This window comes from Heterocephalus glaber, unplaced genomic scaffold, assembly GCF_053883595.1.
Source record: "Heterocephalus glaber isolate CG9 unplaced genomic scaffold, H.glaber_assembly_v1.0 deba00001190, whole genome shotgun sequence".
In the NCBI taxonomy this organism is placed as follows: Eukaryota; Metazoa; Chordata; class Mammalia; order Rodentia; family Bathyergidae; genus Heterocephalus; species Heterocephalus glaber.
The window spans coordinates 245,322-262,103 of NW_028258211.1; the positions used below are offsets into that span (position 1 = coordinate 245,322).

At 37.4% G+C, this 16,782-nt stretch overlaps 1 protein-coding gene across 4 annotated transcripts in view; it reads right to left on the reverse strand.

The window, feature by feature from the left end:
- Hibch (3-hydroxyisobutyryl-CoA hydrolase) overlaps positions 1–16,782 on the reverse strand; it is a 64,960-nt gene that overhangs the window by 25,161 nt on the left and 23,017 nt on the right. For all 4 annotated transcript variants that reach the window (XR_015451113.1, XR_002390593.2, XM_087210709.1 and 1 more), the window contains exons 6-8: positions 13,120–13,172; positions 6,714–6,792; positions 3,222–3,367 (exon numbers count right to left, since the gene is read on the reverse strand). Coding sequence is in view for 2 of the 4 variants with exons in the window: in XM_087210709.1 (XP_087066835.1) it covers positions 3,222–3,367; positions 6,714–6,792; positions 13,120–13,172 (278 nt within the window). In the remaining 2 variants the exon portion in view is untranslated. The remainder of the gene's footprint in view (positions 1–3,221; positions 3,368–6,713; positions 6,793–13,119; positions 13,173–16,782) is intronic.

Below are 16,782 nucleotides of genomic sequence, written 5' to 3' on the forward strand. Positions count from 1 at the left end.
CAGTCTGGCCAGCTGTGTAACCCACCCTCCCATGTGGCTCGGAGTGAGAGAAGCAATTTAGTCACAGTGAGCTAAGCCAGCCAAAACAGAGTAAGTCCTAGGTCTCTTGCTGAGAATTCTGGGGAGAAAACCATCTCAAACTGGTTTTTTGTTACATATAACACAAAGAATTTTCAACTATTATGCTAATATTGTCAACTTCATTACAGATGGGAATATTGAGCAGCTAAATTCAAGCTAGGATTTAAACTCTGGCTATTTGTACACTCTGTGCTATACTCTCCTGTGCTAAGAAAATTGGCCATATTGTTAAAAAAACAAAACAAAAACAGAGCATTGTGTAGTGGTGCACGGCTGAATCCCAGCACTTGAGAGGCTGAGGCAGGAGGATGGCCATGAATTCCAGGCCAGCCTGAACTACAGTGACACCGTCTCAAGAAACAACAACAACAAAAGACAAAGATAAGTAACATGTATCCATTCAGCAGATATGGTTTAGAAAAGTCCTAAGACCATATTTTACAAATGCAATTATTCTAAACATATCCACAAGGAAACTCACAATCAAGAGAATCTTTCAAAAATCCATTTATTAAACCCTACAGAAAATTGGAATAGATGGTCTCTACCTCAATCTGATAAAAGCCATCTACAGCCAATATCATACTAAATGGTCAAAAACTGAAATCCTTCACACTAAAATCAGGAACAAGACAAGGATGTCCACTATCACCACTCCTGTTCAATATAGTTTTGGGAACATTAGCCACAGCAATTAGACAAGAGAAAGAAATAAAAGGAATAAAGATAGGAAATGAAGAAGTCAAATTGTCATTATTTGCAGATGACATGATACTCTATATAGAAGACCCCAAGAACTCCACCAAAAGTCTTCTAGACTTAATAACCAAATTCAGTAAAGTAGCTGGATACAAGGTCAACACACAAAAATCAATAGCTTTCCTCTACACGAATGACAGACTCACTGAGAGAGAAATAGGGCAAATAATTCCTTTCACAATAGCATCCAAAAACCTGAAATACCTAGGAATCAACCTAACAAAAGAAATCAAAGACCTCTTCTCTGAAAACTACAGCACTCTGAAAAGAGACTAAAGACAATATCAGAAAATGGTAAGACATCCTTGCCCCTTGGTAGGAAGGACTGACATAGTGAAAATGGCCATACTTCCAAAACTGCTATATAGATTAATGCAATCCTAATTGAAATCCCAGCAGCATACTTCATAGACCTTGAGAAAATAATCCAAAAATTTCATTTGGAACAAGAAGAGACCAAGAATAGCAAAAGCTATTTACCTGTTACCTATTCTAGGTAACAGAGACATAGCAGGGGTATCACAATCCCCAACTTGAAACTACACTATAAAGCTACTGTGATAAAAACAGCATGGTACTGGCAAAGAAACAGACCTGAGGACCAGTGGAACAGATTAGAAGATGCAGAAACAACGCCAGACACACTCAGCCACCTCATCTTTGACAAAGGAGCCAAACACCCTCACTGGAGGAAAGATAGTCTCTTTAATAAATGGTGCTGGAAAAATTGGGTTTCAACTTGCCAAAGACTAAAACTAGACCTATATCTTTCACCATGCACTAAATTAAAATCTAAACGGATTAAAGATCTAAATATTAAAACAGAAACACTAAACCAGCTGCAAAAGAGTTTAGGAAGAACTCTTGAAGACATTGGGGTAGGAAAAGATTTTATGGACAAAACCCCAGTTGCTCGTGAACTAGCACAATCAACAAGTGGGATCTTTTCTTACTAAAAAGCTTCTGCAAGCAAGAGAAACCACTAGCAGTATGAAGAGACAACCCACAATGTGGGAAAAAATTTTCACCAGCTGTCCCTCAAAGGTCTACTATCTCGAATCTATAAAGAATTTTTAAAAATCAGACCTCCCAGATTTAAAGACTCAATCCAAAAATGGGCATCTGAAATGAACAGACATTTCTCACACAAAGAAGTAGGCACGGCAAATAAACATATGAAAAATGTTCAACATCACTGGTCCTTTGAGAGATGCAAATGAAAACAGCACTTAGATTCCACCTCACTCCAGAAAGAATGGCTGCTATCATGAAATCAACCAATAACAAATGCTGGTGGGGCTGTGGGAAAAGAGGAACCCTGCTCCACTGCTGGTGGGAGTGCAGACTGGTGCAACCACTGTGGAAATCAGTATGGAGTTACCTCAAACAACTAGGACTAGAAGTCCCGTTTGACCCAGCTATTCCCCTGCTGGGTATCTTCCCCAAAGAATTAAAAGAATCATACCACAGTGATATATGTGCACCCGTGTTCACAGCAGCACAGTTTGTAATAGCTAAAACTTGGAAGCAGCCCAAATGGCCGTCAAGTGGAGAATGGATAAAGAAAGTGTGGTTTGTTTTTTTTAAACTGTGGTTTTTTTAATAAAATGGAATACTACTCAGCCATCAAAAATGAGAACTTAGAGACATTTATTGCTAAATGGATGCACATTGAGGCGATACTATTAAGTGAAATAAATAGGACACACATGTGTAAATACCAAATTAGTTTCTCTAGTGTGAGAAACTGAAAGTGTAAACAAGGACTAAAAAGTAAAATAGATAATGTGAAATAGGAAGAAAAGGGGCAAAAGGGAAGGGGAAGTGGGAGGGGCAGGGGAAAGAAAAGAAGGGAATGGAATTAATATGAGAAAATGAAAAAATGGAAACAATGTAAATAGGGAGGGATGGAGGGGTTGAAGGGAGGACAGGGGAAGGGGGTAAAAATAAGAACCAAGAGAGATTATGTAAAGGTGCAAATTTCCAATGATGAAAGTCATTATACTGTATTATATTATATGTAAAGGTGCAAATTTCCAATGATGAATGTCATTATACTATCATCAAAATGTACCAATAAAATTTTTAAAAATGTATTTATTAAAAAGGCCCTTCTTTTTACATATTTTGATTTTATATATGAGAATTTATTAAGGCAGGCACTACTTTTAAAATAGACTCTATTCATTAAAAATATTCACTGAAAGTATGAGGTAAGATAGCACTGAATCCCAATATTATTACCTCTGTTTTACTTGAAAAAATTGAGAATCCGGAAGGTCATGCACAATTCCTATGCTATATATAAGTAACAGGTCAGGGTTCATAGCCATATTTAGCAAAACTCTGTGACTGTAACCACTCATAATGCCTCCAGTTACCTTTTCAGAATCTACAAAGTGCGTGGCAATTCCTGCTCTGTATACATCTCTTCCTTTTAGTCTGAATCCTGTCAGTCCAAGGAAGTAACCCAGTTTTCCTTGAAGTCTTGGCAAGAAATAACCTCCACCCACATCAGGGAACAGTCCTGTAATTAGATATACACAAAGCTATAGCAATGACTCAAAGAGTGATGACTGATCCCTTTGGCTCGCATGACCATGTCTCTGCGGGGTTTAATCTATACTATCTATACTACCATGTTTACTAAGTACGATGCAATCAATGTCACAAAAAAACTTGCTATGAACTCTGCTAACTTAATTAGGGTATCTTTCAAAATCTTCATGTGTCATTTCTACAGAAGTCAGTAAAGTGATGGCACAATGTTTTATGTATTATTCGATGATGCTACCGAAATTTTCTTGCCACTAATTTATTCTTAGGAATCTCTGACATAGATAAAAATGGATAGAATATTTTCTTTCCAAATGACATACATAGCAAAAACCATAGTCACAATTATGCGAAAATTCATTAATACCATTTAAACTCTCTCAAACTTAATCATCTATTATTTTAGGAAACTAAAGACTTAACCATTAGTCCTATTCAATGAGCAAGTTTATACCTCATAAAATAATTTACTCTTCTCTTAACCATCAGTATTTTCAAAATTCTCCCTCTACTGGCAACAACTGAAAATAGCATACACGTGAGTAACTGCCAGCGTACAACTTTTTGATTTTTAGAGCTCCTTAAATAATTGTGACCCTGGTTTATAACTTACATGGCTATTCTAAGGATGTTTAATAAGTTGAGATAAACACATAAGCCTTCAAATTATTTCCAGTTCTGCTCGACAAAAAGGTCCTAGATTTAAAGGAATAAGAATGCTCTTCATAAACAGCGAGGTCTGAAGCTGAACTCCTGAGGCCCTGCCCCAGTCGTTACCCACCTCAACAAAAGGAGTAACTACCTGCCCTGACAACCTCTCTGGTGTCATTCCTTTACCCTCAGCAGTCACAACGTCCGAATGATTCCTCCTCAAATCTTTCATGGCTGCCTGCTTCTTCTGGATTAGAACAATCACCTTTACTCAAGTCTTCTAGGCCCTTTATCAGCTTTGAATGACACCTCTTACCAGTCACTCCCCAAACTCCTGCCACTCTGGTCTTCTCTACCCAACATTCTCCTCCCCTTCCACCTCAGAGTCTCAGTGACACTCCCACCCACTCACCTGCCGTCGCCATAGCTGCTTCCTTCCAGGCTCCCTCACTGACTCCATTTCATCAGGCTATCTCCTCTCCCCTTCGTATGCATTTTCCTTAGCTCCCATGGCTTTAAATAACATCTCTATGCCGATTACTCCCTGTTATGGACTGAACTGCATCACTCCCAAATGGATATGCTGCAGCCCTAACCTACAGTATGTCTGTATTTGGAGACAGGTCTCAGGTAATTAAGGCTAAGTGAGGCTACAAGGAAGAGGTCTCGATGCAACACAGCTAGTGTCCTTGTAAGAAGACACCAGGGATGCATGCACACAGAGAAAGGCCCTGTGAGGACACAGCAAGAAGGCAGACATGTAAGAGTCGTGGAGAGAGGCCCCCAGGGAGCCAGACCTGCTGACACCTTGGTCTGGGAGTTTCAGCCTTCAGAACTGTGAGAAATACACGTCTGCTGGTTTAGCCGCTCAATCTAGAGTATTTTTATGGCAGCCCTAGTGGACTAACACATTCCCAAATCCAGTTATGGCTTTTCCCTTAAATACCCAACATTAGATCTGCCTTCCAGTTACAACCACATGGATAATAAGCCAATCCTAAAGAACACAGCAAAAACAGAACTCTTGATTCACATCCCTCCAACTGCGAAGCTCCTTCCCTAAGCAGTGTCGTCCACCCAGGAGCAGAAGCTAAACATCTTGGATGCACCCTCGATTCAGCACATCAACAAGAGTTAACTCCCACACACTCCAAATCTACTCATTCTGTCCAACTCTACGCCTCCACACTAGTCCAAATCAAAATGTATTCTCTCTAGACCTGTACTCTCAAGAATGTACTGTGACGGGGCCGGGGATTTAGCTCAGTGGTTTCACCGCCTGCTGCGCAAGCGCAAGGACCCGAATTCAATCCCCGGTACCAAAAAAGGTGAAAAAAAAAAAAAAAAGAATGTACTGTGATGGTAGAAAAGAACCCTCCTACATTTCTGGTGAGAATGCAAATTAGTATAACTATATGGAAATCGATATGGATTTCTTAAAGAATTAAAATTAGAAATTTCACATGACTCATATCCCCCCTTCCATATCCCCCTTCAAGATATCTTCCTCAAAGAGATTAAGACATCATATTACAGTGATACACGCATACCAATGTTTATAGCAACACAATTCCTAATAGCTAAATCCTGGAAGCACTTTGTATACCCATCAACAGATGACTGGATAAAGAAAATGTGGTATAGGGGGCTGGGGATTTAGCTCAGTGGTTCCTCTGCCTGCTTCCACAAGCGCAAGGTCCCAAGTTCGATCCCTAGTACCAAAAAAAAAAAAAAAAAAGGAAAAAGTAGTATCTATATATAATAGAATACTACTTGGCTGTAGAGAGGGACCAATTGAGACATTTGAAGGAAAATGGATGTACCTGGAAAATATAATGTTGAGTGAAATAAACCAGACACACAGTTTAAATACCATATGGTATCTCTCATTTGAGTAAGGCAAAGTACAAACAAAGAGATCAATAAAGGATGGACAGATGGATTGAATGAGATGAGGGGATGCATCTCTTGCAAACAGCAAATGGGAAGGGTCCAAGAGACCAAGGGCAAGGGGGAATGGGAAACAGAAGGGGAAATAAGCAGGATAAAGCTGTGCCATGCATTACAGGGACCTAAGAACCTCCATGAATGTAAATATTATATTACAAAATGAGCTAAGATTAATAATATCAGTAAGAATAAAATGGAGAAAGGAGAATTAGAAGAGGGAGAAAGGGAGGGGGAAAGGTGAGAAGAGGATTTTAAAAAAGGAAGCAAGTTGTATTATGTACATGTCCCAAGATGACTGTAAAATGCGTGGACTGCAAATATGTACTAATAAAAAAAAATTTACAATGTTATAGTAAAAACTGCTGCTGGCATGGCTATTTCCAAGTATAGATTAACAAACTTTAATGTATACCTCACATTATATATGAAAATTAACTCTAAACGGATCATAGATCTAAATGCAAGAATATTTTCCTTAATGACCCTTTACCTAAAATTAACTACAGTGTATTACTGTTTCCAGTTAAATATTCTTGCTTTTGTGTTTTGACATAATTACTGAATTAATGTAAACTTTTAGGTATCTTCTTATTTTTAAAAGTCTTTTCATTGTTCTATCTCACACAAGAGTCCACTGATTCCTTCAACAACAATAGAACCTGAAATGTATTAAAGAAAGATGATTCTAAAAGTATGAAAAATGTTTGACTTTTTACCTATTCCTGTTTCTGGCATTGCAAAAAGAGACTTTTCAGTAGCCACTCGGAATTGTCCGTGAACTGAGACACCAACTCCCTAAGGAAATGAGGAAAACATTTTGGTTTTAAAATACTGTAAAAATTAAAAGCATAAACATAAATATTACAAAGCGGTTCAATAATCTTTATACTCCACAGGAATTTGTTTCAGGGTGAAGCATACAATTTCAGATGAACTTGCTGAACAGAAATAGAAGCAAATCCCTTATATTCAAAATAGATTTATATTCAAAATAGTTTCCATCAGTATTCTGTGTTAGGCTTCAGGGTCCCCTCCCCACTTGCTCTCATTTCAAAACAGACACGGAATAAAATACTGACTCTTCCCAGAAGCACAGAGCGTTGCTTAGCACTGGCACCAATAAGCAAAACAACACAACCAAGTTATCCTAGCAAATTCCAAGAATTTTGAAAAGAACATTTAACATACTTTATTTACTTACATACTTTAAACAAAATCAGCCACGTCATTTTTCTCAGATACATTTAATGAGGCCAATTATAAAATTCTTAAAAAATTGATTGCTAAAGGACATCTCAAACTTGTTGAACATCACTGAAAATGGCAAATACCAGTTGTTTCTCAATACCACACATATTTGAAATGGGAGTACACGAGACGAGTAAGATCCAAGTTATGTCAACTGCTATCACTGTCATGTCTTGCTTTTCACAATATTCAGAACATACTCCTTCCTTTTATGATTAATCCTCCCTAACCAGTTTTTGCTCTTTGAAACCACAGTGTTAAATGAATTAAACAAGTGAAGTATTATCTGAAACAATGCCAAGCCCTCAGTAAGAGTTCTTTGTCACCTAAATAGAAAGGGTTTCGCTTCTGATTCTTTTTTCATGAAAATTTCCTCAACTATGTCAAAAGTTTTCACATTCAGTTCAGTTGCTTCTAAGTTCTTAAAACTTTTAAGCATTTCATTAATACTTAGAAACACATGCAATTTATTATAAACTTTATGTACTGTGTGCTAAACTTAAAATTTAATAGTTCAGGGGGTCCGGGGATTTAGCTCAGTTGTTCTGGTGCCTGCCAGGCAAGCACCAAGTCCCGAGTTCAATCCCCGGTACCAAAAAAAAAGAACAGCAACAACAACAAAAAAGTAGTTCAGGGGATTTAGCTCAGTGGTTCAGCCGCCTGCCTCGAAAGCACAAAGTCCCAAGTTCTATCCCTGGTAGCAAAAAAAATTTAATTCATATCCATAAAATTAGAAATGAATAAAATTGTTTAGTCATTTTCTACATCCTTTGGTATCAACATTTATAAATTATATCCATAATAGTACACCCACCCTATGTAGGTATATTTATGTTATAGGTACTGTATCAGGACAGGATAATATTAACCCAAAATAGATTGCATATACTTCAAGACTTCAGTAAAATCTTACAATTTTCATAAAAATAAAACACTAGACTAATAGTTTCCTATATTTTATAATCCCCGTTCTTTACTTTTAGTTTATCACATCATAACTGAAAGTGTATAACTGTTCAGAAATGTGCTACAAAACTTTAAAAGAAAGGCTTTAACTGAATGAGTTTGTACCGAGCCCCGCGACTCAGAAGAGCTGCCTCCCAGGCCCGACTTCAGCAGGCCAACCTGCCTCAGCTCTACCTCCTCCGGTTACCACCTCCTCTTCAGTTAACTGAATTCCATGAGCACCACATGGCTGTGCTCTTTAGGGAACATAACATGTAAAGGTGAAGTCTACCCACAATTCTCAATCCTAGTCTTGTCATTCTCTCCCCAGGCACACACAGCTTTTAACACCTTGGCAAGGAGACCTCAGCTTTCTTCCTATATATCTCTAGTATTTGTTCAAATATGTGCATATTTACCTGATATGCATTATAAATTATGACAATATACAGTACGTGAATCACATATTACATCACACTGCATCGTATGGAACGGAGCTTGATACACATACACATTTTCCTTGTTTTGCTTTTGCTTTCCAAACTCCACTCCATGGCCCATGCGGCTCTACCTTATCTTCCCCAGCCACCTCACTTCAGCTTCCTGTGCTCATTTCATTGGCCACGGGGCTTCACGTTATTCCTCCAAAATTGTAAGCTTATACAATCTCAATGCCTTGTGTAATTTTAAAGTAAGGAAGACATACAAGAGAAGGCTACCACCTGCCCAATCACTGCCTTTTCTCTTTAACAGAATTTGCCCGGCCGAGGGACCTTCTCTGGTCCAAGCAGCTCTCAAGGGCAGATGGCAGTGGACCAAGGGCAGCAAACTGAAACAAACCAGAATTCAGAGGCCCCGGGAGTGAGGGGGAGATGAATTAGGCAAAGTTTCTACACTTAGCTTTTTAAACTAAAACACAGTGGGCAGCCGCTGGTTGATGACAGGCAATGAAGCTTAAAGGCCATCTGAAATTTGAGTTGAAGACATGGCAGCCATGTAAAAGTTGGGGGCAGACACCAAAAACCTGAGAAGGCTGCAGCTTATACAACACAGAGAACAAAACAAACATACAGAGAACAAAACAAACATGCAGAGAAGCAGAGGCAATGAGAGGGAGAGAAAACAGGCAAACACACTACTGAAATATGCCGAAAGCCCACGCCTGCAGTCCAACTTGCCAGAAGATAAGGCAGGTTGTTTTATCTTCAGATTCCCATTGAAGTTCTACACCTAACTGTCCTGTTCTTTTCGGTGGGTCTGTCTGAGTCTCTGTTCTTTTCAATTTGCCGTTCTGTGATTTCCCCGCCACTGCTATCCCAGACTAGCCATGCCCAACACAGTGCAGGAAACCACATTCCTTTCCAAACTAATAGACCAACTTCTTGCCCCTGCTGAACTCCACAGAGGAAAAATGTTAAAGCCCCATGTACTATCATGTAGAAACCATCAATCCTGTGTTCCCTGATTCAGTTCTCTATTTTGCATTATACAATTCTTTTAGCCTCAGCTGATAACATAATGAATGAAATAAAAGACCTTGAGATTTTTAACAAAAAATTTTCAGAACAAGAGACCATGGACAGAAATGTCATTAAGAGCTCATTGAATATTCAGCCACCTGCCTCACAAGTGAAAGGACAGAAGAAAACTGAAGCCACATGACTTGGACTATAAATGCAAATCCATGTTGAAGTAGGTGTAGAATCCCGTGGCAGACTCATAATTTTTCTATCTTACATCAAAGGACAGGCTATTTGTGATAAGCCCCCTTAAAACTTCAAAATTTAATCTGATGCCATTTTTCTACTCCATTTTATCTAAAATTTGGTCTGTCTACATTCATTCCCTAGGTGATCTCTAGTCCCAGGACTTCAAGCACTATCTATAACATTAATAATGTATTCTCCCATCCCTGATCTCTCTAGACTCAGCTGTCTATTAAACATCTCCACTTTAATGTCTAGTATTTCAACCTTCACACCTGTAACCCAAGCTACTTAGGAGGCTGAACCAGGTTCAAGACCAGCCTGGGCGACTTAGTGAGACACTGTCTCAAAATTTAGAAGTTGTTAGGTGATATAGCACTCGCCTAGCATGTGTGAGACCTTGGGTTCAGTTCCCAGCATGCCAAATATCAAATTAAAAATCTCTTGGGCTAGGGATATAGCTAGTGGTAGAGTGAACACTTGCCTATGGTCAATTCCCAGTACCAAAGAGGAGGAGGAGCAGGAGGAAGAGGAGGGAGAAAAAGTAAATCTCTTGATTTCTCTTGAAATGTGCTTCTCTCTCCATCTTCTTCATATCAATAAACAGCATCACCGTTCACGCGGATGCTCAGGTCAAATATCTTAATGCTACATTCTTTCTTACCCTACAACCTATGAACCTGCTGTGACAAATCTAACTCCAAAATACGTCCTCAACATCTCCACTCTGACAACCCTACTTGAAGCTACCATCACTTCTTCCCTGGCCACTGTCTCGTTTCTGTTCTTGCCATCTCCATCCTCTACACAGTGAAGCTTATGAAGATGTGAAACACACCATGCTATTCTCTGCCCCAAACTCTCCAGGGACGTCTCATCACACTAAAATATTGTCCAAATCCTCATCACGGCTGAGATCCTACATAGTCTGGGCAATTTCTATCTCCCTAATCTTGTGGTCTACCACTCTCCACTTTCCTCCTTGTCCTTTCTTTTTATAGTTTAACTTTCTTATAGTAAACATTTTTATAGTTTAATTTTCTTAACACATGCAAAATATACAAGCAGCAATAGTAAGTTAGGAAGTGTACAGGTTCATTGAATTATACCCAAATGAATACATCCATGTGACTGAAACCCAGATAAAAATGACCAGAAATCCCTTTTTGCACTGTCAGTTGCTAGTTCCTCCATCCATGTAACAACTAGCTTGACTTCTAGGGAAAGATTAGTTTTTCTTCCCCCTGGTTTTTATGTAGCTATAAGTAAAATCCTAAGATATATATTATCTGACTTCTTTCAGTCAATATTATGTTTGTGAGATTTGTTCACACTGTAGCAATAATTTGTATAGCATTCTTTTGTATGAACAATCTCCAAGCGACTCTGACACAAAATAAAGTGTGAAAATGAGTGTATCTGGGAAATTTAGAAAGGTCCTTGGGTGAACCTGAACCACACACTAGTTAATACAGACAGCACCGTTCTTAATCAGTGCTGGTCAGAGTGGTGCTCACATATACTCCCACACATATAACAGCCATGAATAGTCCACTCATCCTAAGGAAAAGACTGAAATAGATCAGATCAAAATAGCAGTGTTCTGAATAAAGGTGATGCTGCTTCTTCCTATTGGTGTGTTTTCTGTATTTAAAGTACATAAACGACTTTCAGAATGAAGGCATACTTTTTATCAGTCTTTAAACCAGAATTCTGCTGGACGTTTAAATGTGAGTGCCATAGGCGGTGGTTTTCAAAGTTGCATGTTATCTCCCCCAGGTTGAAAAAGTACAACCAAACTATGCTCGGTACCTGCCGACAACAGAGGAACAGACTGCTGCTGATTCTGCTTTTTAACCACAGAGCTGTTAGCAGAATCCTTTTCCAAAATGATGTGCAAGATCTGGGCAATTTCTGGTATACAAGAGATGTCAATTAGTGGTTCTACAAGAACAAGAGGGGGTACGTCTTGTGTTCCAAATAACTAAATCTCTGAGGTACTAAACAGGTAGAATTTTTGAAATTCCACTCTTTGGCCTCCTATTGCTGCCTACCTAACTTCTATCAACTGTTGGGGTTCAGAACATGACAGCCCAAGAGTACATATTTTGGAGGTCACTTCTGACTTTCTCATAGTTTTCTGGGGGTGAGCAGGCAATAAAGGAATTCCCTGACCCATCTCTCCTGAAAGTACCTCAGTAGACCCTCATGTGAAGGGCAGCCTGCCTCACATCCAGAGGAAAGGGATACCACACCACAAGGCCAAGAAGATCTGAACAAACAGCCCTTGCTGAGTTCTATCCAGTTTACTGTCACAAGCTCATGCCCTTTTATCCAATCCACTTTTACCCAGCCATCCATTCTGCACTGAACCTGAGCATAAAGTTTCCAGGGTCTTCAGGTGTTCACTTCAGAAGCCTCCCGTGTCGTAAAACTTAGATTCCACAGATCTGCTATGCTTCTCTCTTTTGTCCTAGGGGTGTCAGCCATGACCTCTGTGAGGTGTGAGAACTGTTACTTTTTCTCCCTTACACTATTTTTCCAGGCTTGGTTCAATTCACCATGTTCTCCATGCAGCCATTTTTCTGCCATGAAGATCCATTCTGGCCCCTTGCTCCCTCGAAGGCTCCTGTTATGGTCAGGGCTGTGCAATTTCCCACTTGTTCTGTCATTTATGTTTTCTCTAACTCCATATCAAGTTCTTCAAGGCCAGTCACATTTCAGACTTATTTATAATACCACAGAGGTAAAACATTTGTTGACCAACAGGAATTCAGTTTTAGAGATTTCATAAAGATTACAAGCACTTCCACTAAGTGGATACAACCTAGGCAACCACATCTCCATTACTGAGTCTAAGAAAAAACCCTAAGCATTTGGGTTTCTCTTCTGAAGCTGTTGGAAGCAATCAGTTAATTTGTAAATAGAAAAATGTCTATATAAACAAAAAATGTATTCAGTGTCTATTGCTTAAGAAAGCTTGCTAATTTCAAAGTTAAAACAGTATGTAACCCGAACATACAATTTCCTTTTAGGGTGAGATAATCTAAAAGCACTAGAAGAAAAGATATCACAAATCTGGCAGGATACAAAATCCAGTCCATACATGATTCTGTTTCAATTAATTCTATGGTATTACATTCATCTCACTTCTGCTTAATAATTATTAACTTATTCCTTTCAGCTTGTTCTTATCAATGAAGAGAGTAAAAAGTCTACTTACCCCACCCATTGTAATTCCATCAATAAGTGCAACATATGGTTTCTGGCAAGAAGCTAAAAGAAAGAGAACTGCAATTGTAGTTGCAATGTTTAAAATATATTCACTTTTTCTAAAAACCACATTATATGAACTATTTTTCCTAGAAAACTTTGGCAAGAAATATCAAAGAGAATCTTATGACTCATAAAAAAATTTTTAAATACTTTAAAAATACCAATCCATATGCAATACTAATTATTCGTTATTGTTTAATAATTCAGCCTCAAATTTGAAACAAATATAAGTCTTATATAACTCTAGGGGTGTATAATTAAGCTCTGCCACCAATGCTTATGTACACAGTTGTATTTTAAAGAACACATTTGTTTTCTCTAAAATGGAAGTACTGGATGCATACAGCAAAACACAGCATACAGTGTAAGAAAAAACAAGGCCTGGAAGTGAAAAGAGCCAGATTCCAGTCTCAGCTTTATCATTAAGTTAATTGGTAATTCAACCAGGCATTACATGACAAATATGCACGGATATTTTTTATATATATGCATGTCAAAAAAGTTGTATCATATATATATATGTATATATACACACACGTATATATATACATATATATACACCAATAAACTTCTTCATTTATAAAATGACAAGATTTAACATATGCCTTCAGATAACCTTTTCAGCTTAACAGTTGTTATAAACTTCTACTGTCTTTCGTTCTCTTTTTTGTTTTTCCTCTGAGTGGGACAGTTGACTAGAACAAAAAAAAATATAAATCACTGTATTTTTTCCTAGCTACTGCCAATATTAATCTCCCTACAAAGGCCAGTGTAGAACTGCATAGTTTTGATCCACTGAGCGATTCTGAAAGTATTCCCAATTAGCCACCAAAGCCCAACTTGAATTTCACATTCACAAGGACTTTCATTGCCCTCAATTTTGACCTGTAGTTCCCTAGAAACTACAAAAAGAAATTGGTTAGGATAGAGATACAGATATACGCACAGACCCCGCTTCACCAACAGATACACATATTTCAGATATAAACTATTAGACACTAATTGATGCAGGACTTGAAGTCAGAATCTGTTCAATGTCTTATTGGCTATGTCATTACAGCATATAAAAACTATACCCCAAAGACTTTCTGTATATTAACATCTTACCAAATTCTCTTTTCAAGCTGCTTAGGGGTTTTTTTCCCCTCTCCTCTTTATTTAATATAAACCTGCACTAAAATAGCAGCCGTGGATCATATAAACCATTTAGATATTAGTTACAATTAAGTAAAATTTAAAATTCAGTCTCTTAGTCATATGTGCCATATTTTCATATGCTCAACAGCCACATGTGGCCACTGGCTCTCTGGACAGCACACATACAGAATATGTTCATCACTGCAGAAACCCCTATTGGACAGCACTAGTGTAGAGAATCTACACAAAATTATAAGTAAGTTTGATATGTGGAATTTTTGGATTTAAAGAACTGACAGATATTCATTCCATTTGGTTCACTAGGCTAATGAAGGAAATAGTTTTTTCCTCTCTTACTCCAAAACCGTAAGAATTATAGAAAAAATAATTCTAAATCTATATTCAATTTCAAAGTTGAAATTGGAAATCTCCAGGTACCAGGAAATCTGCAGGTGCCAGAAACACATAAGAAACCCAAAGTCAATAGCTGAGTGGAAGCTACAGTCAAAGACTATGAATTATACAATTAGCTAATTGCACAAAGCTTCAAGTTAAGAGGAGCTATTCTATTTATAAAACAAGACTAGAAAAACTCCATTTACTGACTCAGGAACTCAGTAAGGAGGCCTGGTCTCTACCCAGAAGAGAGAAAGTCTGAGAAAGTGGATGTTCAAGCACTAGATAACCACCACCATTAAAACTGAACCAAAGATCCTTAATATCCTTAACAAAGCTGGAATACAAGGAATGTCCTCAACTTGGTATAAGGAGATTGATATAAATCTCCCTTATAAAGAGATTTATATCAATTGTGAACTTTTAAAAACTTTCTGTAACCTATAGACCACTAAAAATAGAGGAAAATACTATGGAGAATACCTTTACAACTGGTGCATAGATAAACTGTAATATATCCAGACAGTAAAATTCTATTCAGCAATAAAAATGAATGAACCATACATGCATCAACTTGGATGAATCTTAAATGCATTGTGCTAGATAGAAGAGTACAGACTTAAAAGGCTACTGTTTAATTTTGTATATTTGCTGGAAAATCAAAACCATAAGGATGGAGGGAAAACATCAGCAAATATCAGGGGTTAAAGCTGGCATACTTCTTGACTACAAAGTGGTAGCATAAGGGGTTCTTTTAGTAATGGAAATTTTCTGTATGTTCGTTGTAATTACCTAAGAGTATGCATTTGTCAAAACTTGGAATTATACACCAAAAGGATGATTGCAAATTTTTAAATAAATGCATTTTTAATGAAAAAAAACCCTTTCTGTATGATACCCATTCAATCTTCTGAGGTTCTAACTAAAATATAATAAAACTCATAAATATAGGGACTAGAAAGATACAGAAAAAATTATATGGAGATGATAGAATTGCTTGTGTAGAAAAGCCAAGAAATCCTACAGAAATATCATTAGAATTAACAATAAGTTTCAGCAAGGTTGCTACATATATTAAAATCTAAACCACTTCTAGATCCCAGAAATAATCACTCTAGGAAATATAATACGAAAATAATCATTCAATGTAGTAAAAAAACCCACACGCTACCCAAGAATAAACCTTTAAAATTTTTTAAATGATCTTCATCGAGAAAAATTACAAGACATTAAGAAAGGACATGAAAGTCAACTGAATGAAAATGTCCTAAACTAATATGGTAATAGTTGCACAACTTGGTAACTTTACTAAAATTTACTGAAGTCCAGATGAATGAAGAGATAGAATGGACGGAGGGAAGACTCAATATCAAAGATGTCAGTTGACCCCACATCAAATCCACAATTCATCCACAGGCTGTTTTGTGGAATCATACAAAAAAATTTTTAAGTTCATATGAAAGATTACAAAAAGAGTAATGACAAAAGATGTATTAAAAAGTCGTATTTTGGCAAAGAATTTAAAAACAAAGTATAAAACCATCATAAGTTGAAAGTATTACAAATCAAGAAAGTATGAATACATCTAACCTAGCAACATCATAGCTTTGCCACCTAGCACACCAAGAGCACCAGCTGTGAACCCTTGCATTGCATGGCTGCCTGGGAACTGCAGGCTGCTGCTGCGGCTGAGCATCGTAAATGTATCTATCATACTCCATATGACTTGCCCACAAAAAGATCAAAATCCAAACTCTGAAGGACAGTTTCCACAGAATGTGTAGTGCTTTCACATCATCATAAGTCTGGGAACAACAACATTTAGTAAGACAGTATTTATGGATTTTTTAAAACACACAGTAATAGTCTTAATAAACGTAGTAAAAATATAAAATACAGTCTAAGAGGATACAATATAAATTAATGCAATGGTTGCTTTTGGTGAGAGAAAAGAAAGGTATTAAGAAAAAAAATCACAAAATGGTTGAACCATAATTTTAAAACTGGTATTATATTTCCTTTAAATTTTATAACAAGCAAAAAAAAATGTGTTTTTCTGGATTGTTGGGTACAGAGT